General features: G+C 36.4%; 1 protein-coding gene, 1 long non-coding RNA gene and 1 pseudogene across 7 annotated transcripts; all 3 read right to left on the bottom strand.

The window, feature by feature from the left end:
* Positions 1-170: 170 nt before the first annotated feature.
* LOC137723176 (uncharacterized) lies at positions 171-6,379 on the bottom strand. Of its 6 annotated transcripts, none has more exons than XR_015961632.1 (10): positions 5,957-6,379; positions 5,741-5,841; positions 4,860-4,919; positions 4,535-4,674; positions 3,510-3,569; positions 2,554-2,671; positions 1,672-2,021; positions 1,495-1,562; positions 1,235-1,384; positions 171-1,144 (listed from the first exon to the last, which is right to left on the bottom strand). It is a non-coding gene; the product is annotated as an uncharacterized LOC137723176 (long non-coding RNA). The 6 variants fall into 6 exon arrangements; XR_015961630.1 differs by having other exon boundaries at positions 4,535-4,746; XR_015961631.1 differs by having other exon boundaries at positions 1,235-1,392; positions 4,887-4,931.
* Positions 6,380-6,433: 54 nt separating this feature from the next.
* LOC137722003 (putative disease resistance protein RGA3) lies at positions 6,434-16,759 on the bottom strand. Its single transcript, XM_088691940.1, has 4 exons — positions 15,487-16,759; positions 8,452-10,212; positions 7,027-8,173; positions 6,434-6,462 (listed from the first exon to the last, which is right to left on the bottom strand). Exons 1-4 carry the CDS (start codon positions 16,633-16,635, stop codon positions 6,434-6,436), a joined length of 4,086 nt encoding a protein of 1,361 aa, XP_088548066.1. The 5' UTR covers positions 16,636-16,759.
* A 5,413-nt stretch (positions 16,760-22,172) lies between these two features.
* On the bottom strand, positions 22,173-23,176 carry LOC148697511 (uncharacterized; annotated as a pseudogene).
* Between the last annotated feature and the right edge of the window lie 1,881 nt (positions 23,177-25,057).

Raw genomic sequence — 25,057 nt, forward strand, 5'->3', positions numbered from 1 at the left:
TAGATAGAAGTGGAGACGATTTTCAGCTCGATCGCTTAGTCAGAATTTAATCTGCAATACGATATATTGTTCTGCTACAATAGCACCAAACCAATTGGAAATACACATAAACTACCCCACAAAAAATATATCAAATGAAATGCAAGAACAAAATAGAAAAGACACCAAGATTTAACGAGGTTCCTCAACAGTCAGTGTAACTGGAGTACGTCCTCGGAGCTGTAGGAGCTCACCCAATAATCCACTATCAATCAAATGGGAGTATTTACAAAGTGTTTGGCAATCTCACTACTCAATACCCCAATATACCCAATAGCTCTTACACACCAAAGAAACAAATAGAAAAGAAAATATAGAGACTAATTTCCTCTCTATACAAAGCCAAATGCTCCAAACTCCTACTGCCCAACATTTTCTTTATATATGCAAACTGTGAGCCAAGTTCAAGCAATGAACAAACTTAGCTACACCAACAACCTCAGTCAACATTTCAACAAGGGTTGTATTTAGTTGGAATCTTTTGGAGATTTCACCAACAACTTCACGCACAAGTAATAATGCACATCTATGTGATTAGTCCTCGCATAATGAACTTGATGCTTAGCCAAATAAATGGTGCTCTAACTATCACAATGCACCTCCACTGCTTCTGATCAACCCCTAAATCTCTGATAAGTTCATGCATCCAAATGACACACTTTATAGCTTCCACAACTGCCATATATTCAACCTCTACAGTAGATAAGGCAACAAACCACTGCAAAATGGACCTCCAACAAACTGGCCCTTTAGCATAGTACAGATAGCCTATAGTAGACTTCCTTTGATCCAAGTCACCTGCATGATCTGAATCAACGTAACCAATTGCAAAGTTGCCAATACCAGAGTCATCCCTCTCAAAGCATAAACCAACATCTCTAATATCACGGAGATAACTCAATGTCCACTTAGCTGCATGTCAATGCTCTTTACTTGAATTATGCATATATCGACTCATCATACCAACTGAGTAATATTCGATCTACTAGCCTTGATGAATAAATATTGTCATTTCACTTGAAGCGTGCCATCATTCTACATCCAGAGACTCTAGCCAAATGAAAAACTAGTAACCCTAGCCAGTCATTTATCAACTGCAGTGCCCCTGCAATAGATAGAAGAAGAGACGATTTTCAGCTCGATCGCTCAACCTGAATTTAATCTGCAATAGAACTTATATAATTCCATTGTTTACCTTTGAAATTCAGGACTTCGAAACTCATTGAAAAGCTTCAAGTCTGTTGGAAAATTGCGGCAACTGAATGTCTCCAGGACAACTTATGCTTGGCAATGGAAATCTGCGACTTTGATTTAATCGCTTCCTGACCGGAAAAGTCAATGCATGCTGATGCACTTGAAATCATATAGCTGCCTTAGTACTTGTCATCTGTTGCTTACTGCTCAAACATAATCAAAGATGCTCAAAAATTGGCTCAGACGGATAAGAGACATTACCTTGTCAATGTACAAGATGTTCTTTTTAGCGGGGCCTGCAACTATGTTATACAATACCACCTTGCTGCCTGTGAAACAAACAATTTCTCACGCATACATAAAATTAGCACTACAATTATTGCCAAAAAATAAAAATGGTTAATTACAACTTGTAAATGTTCTCGTGATGATACATACATCGTATAGTACTTGTAGTGAGATGAGTATACGGTGTCCTGTTCAAAAGAATGCTTCCACTCTATCAATAAAGCTTCTTGTAGGACATCTTAATACTCGCCTAGAATGCTTCTAATCTTGAACATTTGCTTGGACTCCCTTGAAGAATCCATTCAACATTGACCCAATCCCCTCAAATCTGACCTGGTTTGTCAGTCTCATATCATCCTAAAGATATCATGTTGCTATCCGAGAATATCCTTTTGATGGCTAAAAGTTGCATTGTAGTAAACAGCAGTACTAATTTGTCAATACAAGCGACCAAAATCCCCTAATACAAAAGTTGCAAAATATCCTGTCCCATAATCTCACTGCAAAAGAATAAGGAAGACCGTCAATTTTAAATCTGGAAGTTGTAAACTAACATTTTGATGAGAACATATTTAATGAACTGAATGCAGTACATGTTGCCATACATATATTATTGCAAATTCCAATCATATATAAGTGAAAAATAGTCGGTACAAAACAGAGCAACCTTGAATAAAGTTTATGTTTGGCAAGAAGCTAAACAGATGGCTATGTCAAATAGTAGATACTAGAGCTTTAGCCCGCGCATTGCCCCAGGAATGTCAAATGAATTATAAGCATTGTATACAAGTGTTAGAATAAGGAACTGAATGTGTTGTAAGGATTGTGCCTAGATATGTAAACACTATTTATATAAAACATGTACAAAATATTGACACAAAATATATAGCAGTTGTTGACAACTCTTAATACATATAAAGAGTTAATCAAAATATAGCGGCTCCTATTTTACCGATGTATAAATTTATGTTAGCATGAAACTTATAAGAAGAAAATGGAGGGGGGAAAGAGGGAAGGGGATGGGGAGCTTACAGACGTGCAAGCCCATTGTATGACTGGGTGACTTGTTGGAGTCGTGCACATAGCTACAATACTTCAGCTGATAAATTGATAATGCCTATGCTATGCTAAGTTCTTTCACAAATTGATCCTACAAACAAAAGCACAGACGATACTTAAATAAAAAAAGATGCCAATTAATGAAAGCTAGATAATCCCCACCCTGAATCTTCTATAAACAAAGCACCATGGAAAGTTTCAAACACTAAATGTTTTTTTCACACGAAAAAATGAGACAATGAAATAAATGTTTTTTTTCCCTACTAACAGATTAAAGTTGATAGAGAGAACTTCAGTTGTATATGCAGCTGAACCATCCTCATTAGCCCTGCCATCAGGGGATTCTAACAACCCTTTGGTCTGGTCTGTTCTAAACTTATCTAAAGTTCCACAGAGCTTTGATATTCAACCACGGTATTTATTCACTTATTAACAATGATAGGTTTTGAAGTCATGGTACCACATTTGAATTATCGAAGAAAATGTGATTTTGTGTGCAGGTAAACATTTTAAACACCCACATCATGTGTACTTTTCCATAAGCAAAATGAATTCTATTTCAAGTTTATTAAGCCTAAACATGTAGTCCATGTCTTATTAAGTTGCTACTACAATTTTGCAGATGTGAAAATATAATCATTCAACAGTGCACAGAATCATATGGTTATTCTTTATTATTGTTACAAAATAAAACATAAGAAAAAAACCAAAATTGAAAAGCTTCTTCCCGTACACAACTTTTACACTTAGCCAATATAACAAAATCTAAAAATTCATAGAAAACCAATTCCAAATTCAAACTTACAATTCTAAATAAAAAGAAAATTGGACAAAAGCTTCATAAACAATCAAGAACTCAATATATGAGAGAAACACAGTTAATTTAGTCACCTTAGAGCCATACTAAACCAAAACTCTAAATCGCTTACCTTGACGTGTAGAGCTTGTTGTCCTGAATTCAGAAACACTTGAAACTTCATTTTAAAGCCCTAAAGACACAAACATAATCAATTAAGTACAAATGTACTGAAACATTGACAAATAAAAACACACTACAAAATAAAGAGTGCACGGTAAGATCAATAGTGAACAAAGGGTATAAATATTAAAAGGTATAAATATTAAAAGAATCTAAATTCGAAAACATGTTGAATGGAACTGGCTTAATGTTTGGAATTAGGTTGTAGGCTTAGGTATCTAATGATTGAAAAAGAAAACATACCATATAGTAGTTGTTAACTGAAGTGGAATGTGTGACTTTTATACCCATTTGTAACAATGCAAAGGGCAAATGCAAGTTATAAAACAATGATCAAAAGCCTCAACATCATCAAATCAGTCTTTCTTAAAAGCCTCAACATCATCAAATCAGTCTTTCTTACTTATTGTTAATTAGTTTGTTACTATATTAGATATGATGTGATGCAAGTACATAAATTGGCCAATCACAGTTTTGCACCTTGTAGTTTAGAGATCTTTTATTTTCGTTTTCATGGTTCCAATTTGGTAATTTGAGTCATGTAGTTTTCTTGTTTTTACAACTGATCCACAATGGCTTATGCCATTAAAATTGAAGATGGAAATATGATCCATCATACGCATGGTGATATGCAAAAATGAACAGTACAGAAAATGGCTTTGATGTACAAATCGAAAGTGGGAATTTGCAATCTTATTTGAGTTTTTATCATTTTTCTTCAATTATGTTTTCATTTATTATTGTTCATAACTCATAAGAAACGTAATTATATAGTATCTAAGAAAACTACAATAGAACAAAATTATTGTGTGCTTAAAGTTGTATTTACATTGGTAGATCTTAAATTAATTACCTATAATTCGATTAATGTAAGTCACATGATGGTAAAAATTTTTAGGCATATAACTAGGGCTTTGATATTTTATATTCTAGTTGAAACTGTAGAGACAGCCACCTTGGAGCTAGGAAACGAACCTCGTATCAGCCAAAAGCCTCTTTGATGCTTGAATGAGAGAATGCCAAAGCCCTGCAAAGAAGTTAAGGCTGGAAAAATTGTGGGAGAAACTTTCGAGCGCTTAGTGCTTCTTGAAAACCCAATCCCTTACTTCACTAATCTTCACATCAAAAGAACCCAGAAATTCAAATGAAAATATTGACCTAATCCCTTGAAATTTAAATGAAGAATCCTACAAAAAAGTAAAATCCATTTGATAAAGATGTGAGTAAATTCATTTCGTAGAGATAAACTCATAAGTTTAACACAATTAATTATCCAAAAAGGAACAGAAGTTGTCCACACCTTGACAAATTTTTTCATGGTGAGAACCTCAGTGCAGTTATCCACAACTTCCTTCAAGCTCTGCACCAATAACTAAAAACAGATAAAACAATCAAATAATACCTTATCCTTTATCAGCCATCTCAGGCATTGATATTCTAGGACGATTCTACACCACGAAGCACAGTAAAATGTAATTGACAAAACCAAAATATAATAGTCGAATAAATTTCACAAAAGACCGCAATAAAATAACAAAATAATCAAACAATCCCACACAAAATCCAATCAAAACTCTAACAACAACAAATAATACACTAATACTTCATAGGTGGAGCAGCAAACCACTTTAGTTGGGTTCCCTTGGCACAAATTTCAGTTAGAAAGTCAGGAGAATTCTAAAATCATCATCAAATACTTCAGAACAATTTGACAAAATAGTGTGCTTTTAATATTCCTTCCAACAAACAGTAAAAGGTTACGTTGTCCCTCCAGATAAATAAATAACAACAAAAAACAGAACAGTCACTTTACCCCAATGCCTCATGAGTATAAATGTGTTCTAAATGCCACGGTCATGTCTGCCTTCTCAAGGAGAATATATATGCAAGAACCATCATATGCTCCCTGCATGCCCTCTATAAATGTAAATATATTGCAACTTGGCTAATTAATAATGTGTGTTGTTGATATATTATGGATTACTTATGATGTAATTTAGGTGATAGAATGGAACTAATTAAGTTGGGTGTGAACACAGCGGAAAAAAAATAAAAGGACTTGCAAACCGGAAGTGCTTTGCATTTTGTACATCGTGTTTTCCAATCCGTTTAAGACTTGAAGAGGTTTATACTGTTGCAAATACGCCTCCATAACAAACACAAAACATTGAATTCCGTTACCTTGTTGTTATTGAACTCGTTCTCGGTCAGAATGGTCGGAGCTTCGGAACCCAATCCGTCATCCTCTAAAGCTTTCTGCTTTTCAGTTCCTTCTCTCTTGCCTGCCAAATATCAAAAAATCGAAATTACTTTCCTTCGAAAACTCAGTAATTCACATAATGATCCTTCTGGGTCTGCAATTATAACATTAAAGGAATCAATTTTTCAAGATGTTACCTTTTCTTCCTCCTTTTTCTTCTCTGGGTCTTCAAATCCTTGGAGCTGCCACATGCATACTCCCCACGCACCAATCTTGTAATTCAGATGATGTTATGGGGTCTGATGAGGGAGAGAATTGGATCTGGGGTTTTGATTTGATGAGAGAAAGAGGGAGTTGAGTGATATGCAGAAATGCAGCATTTGGGGGAACATAATGGCATTCGAGATGCAATTTGCAACGATGGGTGAAGACGGAGAAGCCGAGCGATCTGAAACCAAATGGAAAATGAGCAAGCAATTGGGGAATTTCTGCTACTCGTAAACTGTCCCAACGAAAACCTGTCTCAAGGAACCAATTAAAAATAATAACTTTGGTGTTAATACCAGAGGAAACAAAAAGTGATGACGTAAACTGTCAAGGTTTAGAATGAAGAAGTGGGTACCTTTAGAAGGGTGAATGACCCAGAAATATGGCTCAGTCAACTATTGATAAATTCAAGGATACTGAATTGTGGTCCCTTCAACTATAGATTTAAACAGAATATGTCAGAAACTTTACCATAATTTTAACTAATCGACTCTAACAAATGATACATTTAAATGCATGTATGAATACGAACAACGCTTCAAAACTCAGAGATGAACTTTATTTTTTTATTTTTTTTCAACTAATAATATAAACCATATCCTTATTTCAACTAATTCACCGATTAACTGAAGTGGGGAGAGTGGAGAACAACCAAAAGAGACGCAAGGATATGATTGGAATAGGCAAGTAACCAGATGCATATTATGATGTAAACATATCTTGTCACAATTTTGTAAAGTTGAAAATTGCCAAATATTTAAAAAGACAGTTAATGATCCATTTTTTACAATATAAATAGTGTATCAACTTAATCATCTATTGTAATCTTAAAAAAGCTTAAATATGATTAGGTATTGAGTTCTGTGACAAAAGGTTGTATTTTTTTTTCTTAATTCATATCATGTACATTAAAGTGTAGTCTAGGAAAAACGAAACAGAAACATACATATAACATGACAACTAATTCAGTTTAATGAAAAGTAAAAGAGAAAAAAAATACACGATAAGTACTCAGGACAACCGAAAAGGAAAAAGGAAAGAGAAAAACCTGTAATCCACGGAATATGTGAGATTTTGGGCCATTCTGTGCCATCTTTCTTGCAGTTCTCTCGTAGAAGAGGACAATCAGTAAAGTGTATGTTTTTTAATTTGGTAAGGCATTTCATAGCTTCAACTGTAGGTAGATATTTAAGATTCCTGCAGCACCATATCCGTAGGGACTTAAGAGATGCAAGGTTTCCGAACCACTCCGGAAGAGCCTCAATTCCTTCAAACTCTGATATGCTCAAATCTTTAAGAGAAGTAAGGTGTTGAACTTGTTCAGGCAGAGACTTGAGCTTAGACCAACCCGTCAATCCTAAGCTTTCAAGTTGTGGCAGAACCTGAAACGGAGGGAATGAATCGAGCTCCTTCCAAAACCCACCAATACGCAATTTCTTCAAGCTGGTGAGGCTATTTAATCCACCGGGCAGGCTTTTTAATCCACCACAACTAACCATCTGCAACTCTTGGAGATGGAGATGCGCGAGGTTTTCTACACTTGGAATAGTTTCTAGATTTGGGCATCTTATTATTTTCAGTATCACAAGAGAAGAAGACAGCTGTAGCCCATCTGGAAAATGCTTCAGATTTTCACAACCGATGATAGACAGTGAATCAAGAGAGGTACAGTATTCTAGCTCAGTTACCAGTTGGCTTATCACTCCATCACTACCGCCAATTTCCAATTTACGGCGGGACTGGCAGCCCCGTAAAGTTGGAATGGACTCTAGACACCTGCAATCATATATCGCCAGAGAGTGGAGGGTGGGTGGGAGGCTGTGAATCCCAGTGGATGTTAGTTTTCCGCAAAAAAATAATGTCAAATCCTGAAGAGAGGTACAATATTCTAACCCACTCGGCAGACTTGATAATTCAGGACAATGGTCAATAACTAATTTACGTAGAGCTGGGAGGCCCTGTGCAAATGGAATGGTTGTTATTTTGGAGCAGTACCTTATTTCCAACTCTTGAAGAGAAGTGCAGTATTCAAGTCCATAAGGTGAACTGGATAACTGAAGACAGTGAAAAATGTGTAATCCATAGAGAGAAGTGAGACCGTGCATATCTGGAATGAGCTCTAGACTACTGCACCCCTGTATATCCAACTCCTCAAGAGAGACAAGAGTTTGTAGCCCATCAGGCAGACTCCTAAGTTTAGGGCAATCAGAAATATACACGAACTTAAGGGAAGTGCAGTATTCAAGTCCATTAGGTAGTCTGGATAGCTGAGGACAGTTCATAATATACAATTTGGAGAGACAAGTGGGACCGTGCATATCTGGAATGAGCTCTAGACTACTAGTATATCCAACTCCTCAAGAGAGACAAGAGTTTGTAGCCCATCAGGCAGACTCCAAAGTTTAGGGCAATCAAAAATACGCACGAACTTAAGGGAAGTGCAGTATTCAAGTCCATTAGGTAGTCTGGATAGCTGAGGACAGTCCATAATATACAATTTGGAAAGACAAGTGGGACCGTGCATATCTGGAATGAGCTTTAGACTACTGCACCTCTGTATATGCAACTCCTTAAGAGAGACAAGAGTTTGTAGCCCATCAGGCAGACACCTAAGTTTAGGGCAATCAGAAATATGCACGGATTTAAGGGAAGGGCAACACCCAAATACATCATCCATAGTAATAGAACTCAAGTCCGGACATTTCTCTATCTTCAAGTATGCAAGATTCTTGTTGTTTTTTAACAACCCATCTGGCAGACAATCCAGTCCCTTTATCTTCTGTAGTGAGAGAGAAGTAAGAGTGGCCAGGTTGCTACTTATATTTGCTATTGGCATGCTGCTATCCATGGAATATATCTCTAACTTTTTAAGAGATGGAAAATGACTTGGAGCACTTCTCAATTTATCACAATTCGTCATAAACAGCTCATCGAGGCATGGAAAGAGAACAATGTTTTCTGCAGCTTCCATCCATTCAATTAGGTTCTTGGCGTCATGGATGCTTAATCTTTTCAATGCAGGAAAGGGACTCCCAATCATCCACGATGCAAATTTCTCACCCATAAAGTTGCGAATCTCTAAATATTCCAGTTTAGTGCGTGGTAGTTGAAGGCCTTCTAGTACATCCTCATCATTAATTTTGATCCGTGACCTGTCTCCACCCCATGCAAGGAATAATCTGTTTATGTTTGTCTTCTCCACTAATTTGGCTTTCTTTGCTTCTTCTCCATCTCTCACATTCTCTAGATTATGAATGGATAATTTGCCTTTCAATTGCTTTAAGCCAGCCAGCTCCTCTATTCCACGACCTCTCCCCTTACCCACAATGAAAAAGCGTAATGATCGGAGATTAGTCAATTGCCCAACCCCAACTGGATATATCTCATCATCTCTTTTAAAATAAAAATGTCTCAAATTGATCAGATTAAGCAGCTCCTTTGGAAACTTTTCAACTTCGACTCCGAACATCCTTAATGTCAGTAGATTATAAAGCTTGCCGATAGATTTGGGGAGCATCCTGATTCTTGTTTTGGAAATATCTAGATACCTCAAGTGTTTCAACTTCCCAATTGACATTGGCAACTCATTGATATCAGCCTTGTATAATTTTAACACACGTAAGCCTTTAAATCTTGATAAGATGTCACCGAGAACTTCACCATTCCAAAAAATTGAGCGCAATTTATGTACACCTCTTTTTGGAATCTCTTGTAGCATTGAGGTAGAAATCTGTGCCACATATCGAAACTCATTTGATTCGTTGCTCATTGTTGATACATGTTCTGCAAGATCATGCACAATATCGTGCATCTTGCAATGGGCAATAGTAGTAGCACTATATCTACTCACTTCAACATCCTGAAAAAAGGAGTTCTCCAGTAGAACATTAAAGTATTCATTTCCCACATCCTCCATCTCTAGATTACTTTGGTTCGGAGTAGGGCACTGAATTAACCCATGAGCCATCCATAGATGAATCAAGTCATTCTTTGAAATTTTGAAACCTTTGATGAACATTGAACAATATGCAAAACACCGTTTTAGAGATGCAGATTTCAATTCATCAAAACTCAACCTCAAAACTGACAAGATTCTATATTCTCCTTCTTGTGAATCCCATATTTGATTGTTTAGAATTGATTGCCATCCATCACCCATTTTGCATCGCATCATATTTCCCAAAACCTATTGATACACAATCATGATTTTGAATTCTTATCAAAAAATACCGGGCTAAAATTTAAGAAGAAATAACAATATAAATTAAGAAATATCAAAAGTTTCATAGGTACAGTCGTTTTGCTAAGTATCCTTGTACGAATTTTTCCTTCCACTACTGTACATATCTAAAAGTAAAAACAAATAAAGTAAACATTTTAATCGAAGAAATGCTTGACCTTATAAAAAAAGAAAGGAAAAAAAAAAAGAAAAAGATGTTGGACCATTTTAATATAGAGCTATTCGTACATTTGACAAAAACAAATTAAAAGTAGTAATCCAATGACAATTATTTCATAAAAGAGTTCAATGTTGCAGGTGGTGGATCACCTCTTGACCAAACAATAAAAAATGTGGTTGCTCACTGGGGCTCCACCCATTACTGTTTTGAAGAAGTAGGATTTTCTTCTCTCTTATTCTTATCTTCCTTCCTCTCCTCCTCTCACACATTATTTTAAAACCCATTCCCTAGAGTCATAGTGAAGAAGCTAACTTTTTTATGGGTCCAAAAAGATATATGGCAGACAGTTTTGGTAAAAGACAAAATGCTAGACTAGACTATTGTTAATTTCCTTGGGGAGACGAGTGGTGGATTGTTTTGATGGTTAGGATTTTTTTTTTTTTCAACCCACTATATTCCGGTTTTAAACTTTCCATTTCCCTTGGTGTAAATTAATTTAGAATATCGTTTGTAATAATGATAATATTGGAAGAATGGTTATGATACATGCATTTACTTAGTACATTCATCATCTGACAATCAAATATGAAACTAAAAAGAGAGAATCAAAATATCATATCTAACCATATATGACCGTTAAATAGTGAATGTATTACGTAAATGCAGGTACAGTTGCCAAGTTCTATTTTTTAATGTAATTATTGACTACATAATATTTTTAATTGCTTTGGACTCATCTAGATGCAACTTAGATGTAGAAGTGATTTTATTTATTAATGACTTTGATTTTTTTTTTTTTTCTATAAGTTATATTCTACACTAATCTACACTAAAAAAAAGAGGGAAGGTTTGAACCTCGGACACAATTAAGTCTCAACTCTGGTAGAGCCCACCCTCAGCTCCTACAGCCTTCCTTCTCGACAACGTCGTCCTCCTGCTGTGAAAAGTGAATTTTTCGAACTCTCTCTTTCTCCCTTTGATTGGACCAGTCAAAAATACAATGGTGGCCTTGAGGTTTGCTCGGCCAAGCAATGGTGACACCACCAAAGGTGAGCCACCAACCACGGCGGCGATCCATCAATCTTAAGTTTTGTAACAAGGTGTTGACTGATAGGGATCTTTTGGAAAATACCTTATCCACCTTCTATGCCGAGAATATTGGCTTGCAACAACAATATCAGGCATAAAACTTTTAAAAGTTATCGGATTTACTAGTAGCTAAGAAGAACAACCAGCTTCTGATGAAAAACCATTCGCCATGCCCAACTGGTTGAAACGTCGTTCCTTTGTGAGAAGCAAACGCGAATGCGCATTAAGGCCTAAAACACCAAAGGAGGGGTAGGGGTTAGGTCAGGAGCAAGTCGCCCCACTCAGCTGACAGGGGGAGGCAAAGTACAGGGCAAGCAAAGAGTGTGAATCGCAGCCCCTAAACACGAGTCTTTGGCTACTAAGGCTCAAGACTTCAAGAATAAGGGCAAAAAAAACTAAAAAAAAAAGGTATTTAGCCGACCTTGATATGTGTTAGCGTTGTAGCTCACCTAACCATTGGTTTAAGGTTTGCAAAGCCCCAACACATGTCGTGAAAGGGTACCACACCAAGAAGCAGACTAGGGAAGCTAATTTTGCTCAAGTCTCAAAATCGCCCAAGTCAAGAATCCTAAAGATATGATGTTGGAGGTTTCAGATTTCCAAGAGGTTGCTGCACCTTTGAAAGATTATAATTTTAGACATGGGCCCTATGTTGGTCAAAATTTGCTAGTATTTCGGTCTAAGTTTGCGAACAATTTTATGTTTTCGGATTTCTGAGTTTGGTGTTTTGTATTTCGGTTTATTATTAGATTGGATATTGTTATGGGTTTCTTGAATGACTTAATTGAATTCAAATATGGTATTTGGTTTCCATAAAGGGTTTGCTCGGTAAAATCGAACTGGATGGGAAATGTTATTTATTTAATAAATGAATTACTATTAACCGTTGAATTTTGTTCAAATTGAATCTTCGCCCTCATTTAAAATCAACTCTCTCTCTCTCTCTCTCTTCACTCAATTTCCCACTTTCTCACTTCCCCCTCTCTCGACTCCTCTGGCCACACTAGACCACGCCACACCACACCATGCCACACCACCTTGACGCCATACAAGCTCCTCCACTACAGTTTCTTCTTCTCTACAACTTCTCCAGCTTCAAAGGTGGGATTTTTCAACATAACTCTGAAATTTTTTGTTTGAATGAAAAAATTAGGGATTTTGAAATTGACTAGGGTTTCAATTTGAGGATTTTGAAATTGATTTAAGGCATTCGGTGTCAATCCCGCCCCAAATTTTATTGTAATTTATCCACCCGACAATGTGAAATTACAAAAAATGGCCCTAATAGGCTTAAATGGGAATCCCACGTAAACCTTGAAACTCTTTTCATAATTCGTCTCTTTTCTTGTATTATTAGATAGTACTCGATCTTACAAGCATGTCTATAGAGACAAGACGTAAATCAAACGTGTAAAGAGTGATTTGCGCATGTTCCAAGGTGAAGGGCAAAATGGTAATTTTGCACCCTCGATAACCCACAACTTGTTTCCAAGAAAGCAGTGGGATGTCAATAATGCAAGCTGCATTTTGTGGAATTGTTGATTTACTAGATGGACTTGTTATTCAAATAAACGGCAGGACTTGTTAAACAAGTGGGAAACTTGGCCCATTTATGTTACTATTTCCTAATTAGGCCTAATGCCTAATTAGCTTATTGTTTGGGCTTGATCCAAACACTCACATAGAGTAAATTGACCCATTCTTTTAGCATAATCTTGTAGTAGTCGTCACCACGAACGTGTGAGCACAAGAGAAACAAAATTTGAAGCTAAATAAAGATTTTTACAAAACACGAAATATCAAGGGCAATTTGATAATTTCACCATTTACCGAAGAGATTTGTGTTTCATCTTTTTTGGTCTTATTTTGTGAGCAACTGGGGTCCACACCTCTTTCCCTTGTCCTAGTTCCCTCTCATCTATGTCTCATTCTGCTTTCTGTCAAACTCCCTCACTTCATCTTTCTCCTTTTTGTCATTGCTCTCTGTGCACATGGCACCGCGATCACCACCAAACCACCATAACTCGTCCCTTCTCTTCTCCTCAAACCTAGAAACAAGGATAGAAACCTCGAGCTCGAACCCAAACCAGAGGGATAACGATCTCTAATTCAAACTTCAAGTTCTCTAGTGAATTTCTCAACATTTCCAATCATGGTCATTCCCAAGCTATTTTCCAGCCAAATCTCGTCGTCTTGGGCGAAATTAACACCACCAATGAATTCCCCACAATCCCATGGACCAAATTTGAGCTTTGCATGCTAGAACCTGCCACTTTCTCGACAAAACCCAAATTAGCCAAGACTTTCGGGCCCTTTTCGGCCATCTCCGACCACCTTTTGGCCTCGATTCAGATATAATTTGAACTCTCTCAGTCTAAGCTCCATTTTGATATGTTTTAGGTCAAATTTGGTTGAGAAATGCCTATGATTTAAGTAATTTTCAATTTATGGCAAAAACTCCAGCCGGTGAACGGCTGCGTCGGCAACCATCATTGGAGAAGACCACATAATATTCTTAACGGCGTCAACGTCTCTGTTGGAATCTCAGGTTATTTGGTTAGCTTTAACAAAATATTCCGTTAGCTTTAACGAAATATTCCATTAAGAGACTTAATATTCTAGTTGGTTCCAGTTAGCTCAAACTAATGCGAATCGGCTCGAATCGACTTGAGCAACTTCAACCGAATCGTTAACCGTTGACTTTTTACCGGATTGGCTCTAAGACCCCTCCTAAGGTATTTTGAAGGGCCGATTCTATTTCCGCACTCCATTTCAGTGTATATACTTTTACGAAAATAATGGTTTTACAAAATTTTACTTTTTGGATCATTCATGTTTGTTTTTTGCCCCTTCAGAACTTAGTAAAGGTGTTGTTGTGGTGACAAGGATTACTAGCAATCACTGATCACCGATGATGTAGGAAGTTTTTTTTTCCTTTATGTTGCACTCGTACTTATGCTCTGGCAATGTGCTTTGTAATAAAGGTTTTAACTCGCACACTGCGCATTCTCACTTTAGTTACTTTAAGTTTTTAATTTATTCACATTTTTCCACTTTTATGGCTTCGACAAATTTCAAGTGTCAATCATCATACTAGAGTGTCCAGGTGGACATTTCAGATCGGGATGTGTCATTCGACCTGAGGATTTTGAAATTGATTTTGGGAATTTTAAAATCGAGTTAGAGTTTAATATAATTGTACTAATTCTAAATCTCTAATCATGTGGGTTCTAAATATTTTTAAAGGAGAAGCGTTTCTGGTGCAATTTGAGGTGGATCTTCGTAGAATCCTCTTGCGATTATAGGCAAATCTCTATCAAATCCTCTTGCAATTCCTACGTCGAATCCTTTTACGATTTTGGGCAAATCGATATTATTTCTGTCTTACTGATATTCGGTAAACCAAAATTTTGGTTCGGTTTCAGTTTTTATTTCTTATTCTCGAATAACTTGATTTCGCTTTTTGGTAACTGGTTTTTGGGTTGATTACTAAACTGAAACCAGCCTTGTGTGTGTGTGTGTGAGAGAGAGAGAGAGAGAGAGAGAGAGAGAGAGAGAGAGAGAATGATTTCTTTTCAATTGTACATTTTATTTTGTTAATAAAATTAATAATATTAACTGCAGGACCCATTTGAAGCTTATCAAGGAAGAGGATTATACGTGGAGGCTCTGGAGGTAAAGTCGTGCCGGACTCGCTTTTTAAGTGAGTTTTGCTAGCAAATCTATAGGGAGGATGATGATTTAAAGTTGAGACACATTAGGCTAAAGAGGAATGTCCTAGCTAACAGGACAATCTACAACTTGTATCTAAATTTTTGTTATAACATTCTACACTTTATTTTGGCTCTCCCAATATCATTACCAAACTAACCCTTTTTGATATTCTTATGTGATCTTTCCTTTTCTTTCACTCTTATGCCCAAAAAAAAAAAAGTAAAATTCATAAGAAACAAATCGGTAATATGACGTACCTTTGCAACTAATGGAACACCTGCACATTTTTTGGCGATCTCCCTTGCCATTCTCTCTTGATCTTCAGTTAAAGAAGCACTCCCATCTGGAAATGCTTTATCCTTCAATATGAGCCAACATTCATCATCTGCTAATCTCCCCAAATCGCGCCGATGAAGTGCTTGCACAATTGATGCAACAGTAACACTTCGGGAAGTGATGAGGATGTTGCTTCCTTGAGTATCATTAACACTCGCCAAACAACTCATCAAATCATTCCATTTATGAGAATCTTCATTCCAAACATCATCGAGTACAAGCAAATACCTTTTCCCTTTCAAATCCTCTCGCAGATTTTGGAGTATTGCTTCCTTACCCTGCATCCCAGTCTTTTTCTGTTCAAGCTGTTCCAAGATCATGCTTAAAATTGTCTTGACTTCAAAATTGGTAGATACACATATCCATATTTTTTTATTGAAGTGTCTGTCTATCTCGGAATCATGATACACTTTTTTAGCCAATGTTGTTTTTCCCAAGCCTCCCATTCCCACAACGGCCATAACCGAAAGAGAACTCTCTTGGGTAATGCTTGAGTTAATCAAGGTTGTAACTATCTCTGATGCAACTTCGTCCCTTCCCACTATGAACATTTCATCTTGAACAAAGCAAGAAACGGTCTCCCTAGTGTTAAGTAATCCAATATCACAAGAAGACGTTGGATCTGCAATTAATGTGGACCTAGCAACTAGTCCAATACTAGCTGCCATCTTATTCGACTTCTCCAAAGATGCGTTGATGTTCTTAATCTTATGTGCCATTTGGACACGAAATGCAATGGGATTGTGGTGTGAAAAAAACTCGAGTACCTTTTTCTTCATTTGGTTTCGCAGTTCCACCTTGCGCCGGAGAACTTCATATCCGTATTCATCCAACACATCATCAGCATCATGAGCTATGTCTTCAAGCTTCTTCACCCAAAGTTCCACGGCTTCGCTCCAAACTTGTGATCGTTCGGCATCTCGTAACATAGCTTGCGTGATGGACAATGATTCACGCAGCCTTGTGAGTTCTTTCTTGAATCCCCAGAGAAGACTGAATTCTTGAGTGGCAAGTGAAGCAACTTTCTTCAGTATTTCCTGGGCGGCACCGAAAGTAAGAATCCTTTCCATCTTTCCTCCTGTTACTCAACACAAAGAACACAATGATCAACCGGTTGAGGAACCAACAAGAAAATTTCTCCCGGCCTGAGTCGTGAAGGCTATTATGCATTCATAGACAAACAACTTACATTAAAGGTTAAATGGCTGACGCTATTGAAATCGTCGTCTATATTTGATTAGATATTAATTAGTAGGTACATTATACTAGTGACTTGTGAGGTCTACATGAATGGTTGATCAACGGCTACTAATAGCCTACTTATTATAAAAACATATCAACGCCGTCCAAATTTGAAACTTTGGAATAACTACAGATGTATCTCATTCGTGGCTTCCCTCAAAAGTAAAAAACAACCATCAATATTTGTCTTTGCTTTCATGTATTATTAGTTTAGGAATATATATTTTTTTTCAAAGCCCACCAAACCTTATCGAATCATATTATATAAAAAAAAAACACCATGGAAAGTGCCCCGAAGTTTTCAGATTCAAACTATGAATGTGTTTTTCTTTTGGATCCAATTGAATTGTGAATCTGGTATATGAAGCATTTGGAGTCCAGCTGGCAAGAAGCAGACAAATCAAAACCTCAAATTTATGGTTCATGTACATTGGAATTAGTTATTTTAATTATAAGATAAGACACCAACCTAAATCTCCAGCTATAAATGAGGAGGAATACTAGATTATAATGATAGGCTTCTATTACCATGGGGTTGCAGGTCATTTTGGCACATATCTTCTAACTTAACTGAAAAATTAAAGGAAAACTAATGAAAATGACTTCAAAACTTTGAAGTTTTAACAAAAAGTTTATCACATAACTTTATTTAATGATAAACACAAGATAATGAAAAAAAAAAAAAAAAAACCAAAACAAAACCTAAGTAAAGTGCGTGCAATACTTCATCATCGCCTCATTATTCTTCATCACCTACTCCTCCATCAACTACTCTCCTTGACAACAACGCCTCTCCTCTTTCTCTCTAACAATTTTATATTTTCCAATATTTTCTTTGCATCTGTAGTAGACTATTGCTTGTGCACGAACTTAGTCAAATTCATCCCTTGTAGATTATATACACAAAAGTAGAATTAGGAATTTTCTATTGTTTTTACACATATATAATTAATCTTCATCTACCATTAAGTTTCATAAACAGTATAGTACCGTTATATTTCATAAATAGTGCAGTAACTTTAAGTTTCATAAGCAGTGTAGAAAGTTTCACAAACAGTGTAGTACAGTTAAGTTTCATAAACAGTGTAGTAAATTTCATAAACAGTTTGTGTGAGGACGCATGGGTCCGAGCGTCAGTTTTTTTATTTTATTTTATTTTTTTAATATTAAAATTATATCTTTTTTCATTAAAATTTAAGTTCTTTTGTCTTTTTTATTAAAATTTAACAGTTCTTCATTAAAATTTAAGTATTTTCATTAAATAAAGTTATAGCATGATTTTTTTTATTAAAATAAAAAATTTTATTTGAACTCATCTAATCTCTTTTTACACCCAATTTACTCTCTACGCCTATATTATTTTTAATTAAAGAACTAATATCTCTTTAAACCTAAATTTATTACCTAAACTACCCTAACAAACCCAATTTAAAATGTAAATTTATCTTTACACCCATTTAGTAAATCAAATCCCAAATGAATAATCTGGTGAAGTTTTTACTTGTTCATGGGAATGAAAGCTTTCTAGAGTTCAACTTTTGAGGATAAGTTGAATAATTTGGTGAAGTTTTTACTTGTTCAAGGGAATGAAATCTTTCTAGAGTTCGACTTTTGTGGACAAGTTGAATAATTTGGTGAAATTTCTATTTGTTTATGAATATCCATATACCTAACACTTCAATATCTTGTTTTCTTGATATCCATGTTCCAATAGTTTTATTTGCATGAGCATAAAGTCCTGTGCTTTCATATTTTATATGGGTCTTGCAACATTCCTGCTTCTAACTGATAGAGTGCAAAGGCCATATCTGCAGTCCAGTCCAAAGAGATGGGGTCTTGTCATCGGCATAAGAGGATACTTGACATCTGCTTTCTTCACCACAGGATTCAAGGTCATGGCTCTTTTGTTTACTGTTTATGTAACCTGGCCATTGCTTGGCTTTCCGGCCTTGATTTCTGTCATTTCCTTTCTAGTTGGCTGTGCTCAACTTGCAAAGTGTCAGTCATCTTGCTGGCCTCTAGTTCCCATTATTTTTGAGGTAGTTATAGTTTTTTTAGATTAATCAATGTTCTTTGTTTTGGAGTTGGATCCAAGGCTTTTGGCATGTATTGGAATTCTTCTTTTGTCAATCTCCAAGATTGAACTTTAATTCCTTGAAAGCAACCACCAAAATTCATGGCAGATTAATGTTTTGCACAAGCTAATCAAGATAGGACCAAAGAGTTTCTCTTACGCCTCAAAAGAATTTAGTTTAAAACTAAAATATGTAATTCAGAGCAATGGCAGATCTACAGAGGGACCTGGGAGGTCCCAGGACCCCTCAGCGCCCTAAATCGCTGCTAGAAATTTTTCGGGGACCCCTCGTACTCGAACACAAGGTCTGTTCAGGGTGTTCTGTAATTTCTGGGTTTAGTGGTTTTGTTCTTGTGAAGACGAAAGCAGGAAGAAGATGATTAAATGAGTCTTTCTCATCCCTTCATTCCCACGTGACCACCCTCAAACTTTCCCATTTAATGTATTTTTAATTGGTCCAATCACGTTTGGACAGCTAACATCAAGTTGATCTTTCCAAAAAAGAAAATGGGTTGTCAGTCCCTAGGTGTATTTTTGCTAATTGGCATGGCTGCCTCTTTCTGCGTCCAGTGCCTCATTTTACTTTCTACACCCACATATTTAACACACTTATTTGTCTTAAAATTCAATATCAATCAATATGATCTCTAAAAATATTATGTAAATTATTATGAACTTGTAATTATTTGAACTTTTATCTTATATGTTAAATTCGCCAAAATACTAAAGGTATATAATAAATTTACTTAAATTCACCTAGTTCGCCTAGATCGCAAGCAGAGAAGAAAGAAAATAGGACCCTTTTTAACAATTGGTATATGTTTTGTGTTTTTTTTTTTTGTTAAATGTGTAGTTTAGAAATAAAAAATATGGAGATATTTTTCAAGCCAAAGACAATAGCACCATCTATTTGTTCATTGAGAAAGATAGTTGAGTGACTTAATTAGTTATTTATATTGAGAAATATGTTTTTTTATGTACTGATAATGAAGCTATCATAGAACATTTTCAGACTATGAAACCCCGTCGTAGACGCTCAAATTAGGATTTTATAACTTGTAATGTTGTTTTGCATATGATTTTTGAATGAAATATATTATATTTAACTTTTCAATATTAATGTTGTCTATAAAAAATTTTACCTTTATTAATGGGACCCCCCAAATTTAAAATCCTGGATCCGCCACTGATTCAGAGGAACATACGAATAGGGCACATAAATATAAGAAACTCCACAATCACTGAGTTCTTCTTCCTAAACTTAAAAATAAACTGAAATCAAGTGAAAAATACTTGCATAAATCGATCATACCTTAGTTGGAGAATTTAAAACTTCAAACCACCATCCATTGATAAAAAGAGCTCGTTTTTTTTTCAGAGCTCTTAGGGTTTTAGACAGAATGAACGTATGATAAAGATTGCGTGATGGTATAATTTGATTATTTGGTGTGGGTTTATTGATCAATTTTAGTTTTATTGTTAATTTCATCTTGTACTTGTGGTAATTATGCAATAGGGTAAGAGAGACAATTCATATTTAAAGTTAAGTTGAGTGTAGAAAAAAGATATGTGAGTTCAATTAAAATTTTTCTTAAAATAAACTTAGTTTAAGTCATTTTCATAAAAATTCCCAAAAATTAACTCTCTGAGCTTTTATTTAGCATTTAAAAATTAAAAATACAAAGAAATACGCCCAAAAAAAGCCGAACCGCAGGAGGACTGTTATAGAATTCGATCGCATGTGTAAGTGTTCTCTTTGTAATTTCTCATGAACATTAGAACCGCCGAAGGAAGCCAAATCGCATTTCCCTTCTTCTTCTGTTTCCCTTTCCGTTTCCGTTTCCACTTCAATCAAATTCGATTCGTCGCGACCTATCAGGCACGAGTACGATCTCTTCTTATGAGGGAGAGAATTGAGCTGCGTTTTTAGGTTTGTAAGCTTTTGGTTGTGTCGCATGCCTTTTGGTTATGGATTTTCATCTGTGGGTGTTGATTTATCAACTGCAATAGCGGATCTTGAAGGAACTCAAAGATCTGCAGAAGGATCCTCCTACGTCCTGCATGGCCGGTAATCTCATCTTCCGGTTGTGAATTTTGGATCTGTGTAGATGCTGGAATGAAGTCGGATCTTCACTCTCATAGATTCACTATTCTTCCTCGCTTCGATAGGGTTTGAGAGATGAGGGTGGGGAAGAAGATATGCAGTTAAGGAAAATTTCATTTGAACTATGTAATCTCTTTCTACATCTAAGTTACTCTCTTCATTCATATTATTTTTTATTAAAGAATTAAGATCTCTTTACATTCAATTTTTTTATTAAAGAATTAATATCTCTTTACATTCAAATTTATTACCGTTGCAAAGGCCTCTTAGGGCAAGTCATTATTGAATAGCCTCCAATGAACAGTAACTGTCCTTTGCATTTCCATCCTACACTGAAAAGCCATGGCAATTGGTAATAAAATATTAATATTTTTTATTTTATAAAATAATACAAAATAATTTTATTTGTAATTTTTTAAATAAGATTTTTAATCGTTCTCGTTGCGCCACGTGTCATTATCTGAGAAGACAATTTTTGATGATATATTCGATAAGATATTTATACAATGCCCTCGTGCCACGTGTCCTTACCTTTTCAGAATCGTTGAGGATAGATTTCCAATAAGATTTTTAACCAATCACGTCGCGCCATGTGTCACAATCTAAAGACAATCTTTGAAGATAGATTTTGATCAGATTTTTAACAAATGACGGCATGCCACGTGGCATTATCTACAATCTAATCCTTTCTTTTTCCTCCATATAACCCACCATCCAGAACCAGAAATCACACACCAAAATCAAAATCTCTATCATTATTCATAGTTTCTGCTTCCTTCTTACAATGTCTTCTTCTTCAAGGATGTTGTGGGAAAAGAAAGAATTGTTTAAGCAAGGGGAAGAAATGTTCAATCTCTAGGTGGCCCAAAATGAGATGGAAGATGAAGAGGATGAGGAGCGTAGAAGGAGAGATGACGAAACAAGAAGCCAAACAGTCTCACATTCCCATCGAGTCATCCAAGTTGTGGCTCAAATTTGCAAGCCCAACCGTTCTGCAAACCTTGATAGAAGCAAGCAACGATGATGTACGGATCTCTTGGACGATTATTTTGTCCGTAACAGTGCATTCCCTAATACGTACTTTAGACGTCGCTTTAAAATGGAACATAAAGTACTCTATTCAATAAGTAAGAAATTACAATCCAAAGTGATTGGAAACTTATGGGCTCCGATTAAAAACAAATTCCCTAGTCCTTCGTGAATGGAAAATCATTACCTAACCAATTAGTGGTGCTAGGATCATCTCCTCTTGTGGTGCTAGGACCATCTCCTCTTGCTCTCACTTCCCTTGCACGCCTTCTTCACACCACGTCCGCTTTCTCCGAATTCCAAAAATATTTAGAATTCGGTGACTTCCCCTCTGAAGGCTCCTTAATAATGTCACGATCTTGTTGAGCCCTTCTTTCTTCTTTAATTTCTTCCCTTTCTTGCCTAAGTTTTTCTCTTTCTCTCTCATTAGCTTGAAATAATCTCTTAGCAGTTGCAGCTTTTGCTTCCTCTCTAGCCTTATCAGCCTTAAATTTAACCATTTCCCGCACCAAAGTCAATTCACCTTGGCGAGCAAGTTCTTCCATATATTTTGCATAATCATTCTTGGAAGCACTCCCTTTTCTCTTGGAAGCCTTCTTACCTTGAGGCCTAATTGGATAACGGGTCGACCCCGACGCTTGTTCAAGGGGTGTTTCTGGCACTTCTTCTTTGTCTCCTTCAACATGCGAGTCATGAACGGGCGTAGAGTGTAGAGGGGTGCTGTTCATGACAACTTTTGGACCGACAGGCATAACTCTGAATTTAGGATAATCTTTGACAATATTCCAACATTCCAACCAAGTGAATGATTTGTTTCTGTTTTTGGTTTTGGCATTATACCAAGCTTGTGCTTGAAGTATCTACACAATGCGGGAGAAGAAATAATTATAATCAAAGTAGCTAACAAATAAATAATGCAAACAAATAATTATAATGTAAATTTGGGTACAGTACAAACAAATAAATAATATATTGTTACCTGATCTGCTAAATTTTCCCCACTTTGAAGATTAGCACTAGCTTGTGCCAAGGCGTCTTTCCAAAGAGTAAACGATTGGCTGAGTATTCTCCAACGACTGGACATCAATTCTTTGGTTCTTTTCCCACCAATTTTCTCAAGATAATTGGTATGAATAAGACTCCACATTTCTCGCAACTGCATCTCACTACCCGTAATCGGATCATGAGTAACTTCAACCCAGCTAGAACACAATGTAACATCTTAAAAAATCGTCCAATTTGTACCTGCATCATTAGTCATTTTGTTGGAAACCAATTGGATTGAAACTTTGAGAGAAAGATTGGAATATGGTTGAAAGTATTTGAGAAAATATGAAATTGTGGTTGAAACTTCGAGAAAATATGAAATTATGGTTGAAACTTTGAGAAAACATGAAATTGTGGTTGAAACTTTGAGAAAATATGGTTGAAAGTATTTGAGAGAAAGATTGGAATAAGGTAGACGATAATGAGAAGGTATTTATAGAAAATATAAATCAATTTTTCTTTTTTTTTAATTTCTGATTTTTTTATTAATTTTTATATTAACTTAATTAGTTTATGCCATTGGATTAAACAAATTTTGAAATCCAACCCTCCAGATTGTGCCACATGGCACAATGGAAACTTTTTAGATTTTTTAAATGTTAATTCTTTTTTTTTTTTAAATTTATAAAGGCAAATAAGGTGGACCATTGATCTCAAATCCAACGGCTGAAATTAATGAAGGTTTGAATTTTTTTTTTTTACCGTTGAAAATCCAATGGTCCACAAAAAGTGACAGTTGAAATCCAACGGATGCGGAGCTGCCATGTAGCCTCCAACGGTAACATTACGCACGCTTGCGTCACGGGCCCCAGACTAAAACATGTCAGGGATGCAGCCTCACCCGTGCGTGTTATGCACGCGCCTAACTAAAAAAATAATAAAACATGGCTGATGTCGTCCTGACGTCAGCGTTGCATCATCCCCACCTCGGGCTCTTAGGCCAGCAATTCTCGCTCGGGCCCCCTTCTGCACAATCGCCCGCATGGGCTAGACATGATTGTTGAGGCTATTACCCCTTGTTCTGGAGCCAATCCATCGGGATATGGAGCACGGTGGAGTTGCTCTAAATTGAATAGTCATGGCAATAGGCAATAAAATATTAGTATTTTTTCCTTTACCAATCTATCAGACATCCCCATCACCATTTCCCTTTTTCCCCTCATTAGACCGGTTATTCCTCTATTTCCCCCCCTCTCTCTCTCTCTCTATCTTTTCTTTCTATCTCTCTTCCTTTTTCTTTCTTTCTCTCCCTCTTTTCCAACTCACTCTCGTGAGCTCTCTTCCTCCTTCCTTTTCAAACCTTCAACAAATCAAGCTCGAAAATAATATTTTTGGAATCCCTCGAACTCAAAGAACCCAACCATGGCCTTGCATGCGGTACCAGTGCATGGTGCGAGGTTCTACCATTGAAGCCAAGAGCTTGAGCTCTCAATCTCAAACCCAGGTGATGTTTCTATCACTATCTTGTTGCGTTGCAATTCTTGTGGTTTAATTCGAGGGCTTAATTCCATGCACACATCCCATTCTTTTTCCATATTCTGACAAAGGAAAACGGATGAATTTAAGCCGGGTCACCCTGACGTTAGCCACACATCACACAGCCCTCAGGCTCTCTGGCCACCAATTCGAGCCGAACCTCTTGCTTGGGCCCCCCTCAGCCCATACGCCTACATGGGTTGGAGCTTACAGCTAGGGCTATTGGGATGGGGAAGTTGCCGGTCCATCGGGCTAAAGGTCCTGGTGGAGTTGTTTATATCAACTTTTTCAACAAGTAGTTGTAGCTAGGGCTGGTTTAGGTGGGATCCCGAAACAAAACCCAAACCCCAAATCCCAAACCGATCCTTTCGGGATAGGATTCCAAAACCTGAAACCGAACCGATCTGTGGGTATTCTCGAATTTCGGGATTCCCGAAGTTGTTTTGGTACAAGATCAGGAATGAATACAATTAACAGATACTAACCTAATTTAGAAAGATCGAATGAATGCATCCCCAAA

This window comes from Pyrus communis, chromosome 4 (assembly GCF_041283825.1).
Source record: "Pyrus communis isolate YQ-2024b chromosome 4, ASM4128382v1, whole genome shotgun sequence".
NCBI classification, from domain to species: domain Eukaryota; kingdom Viridiplantae; phylum Streptophyta; class Magnoliopsida; order Rosales; family Rosaceae; genus Pyrus; species Pyrus communis.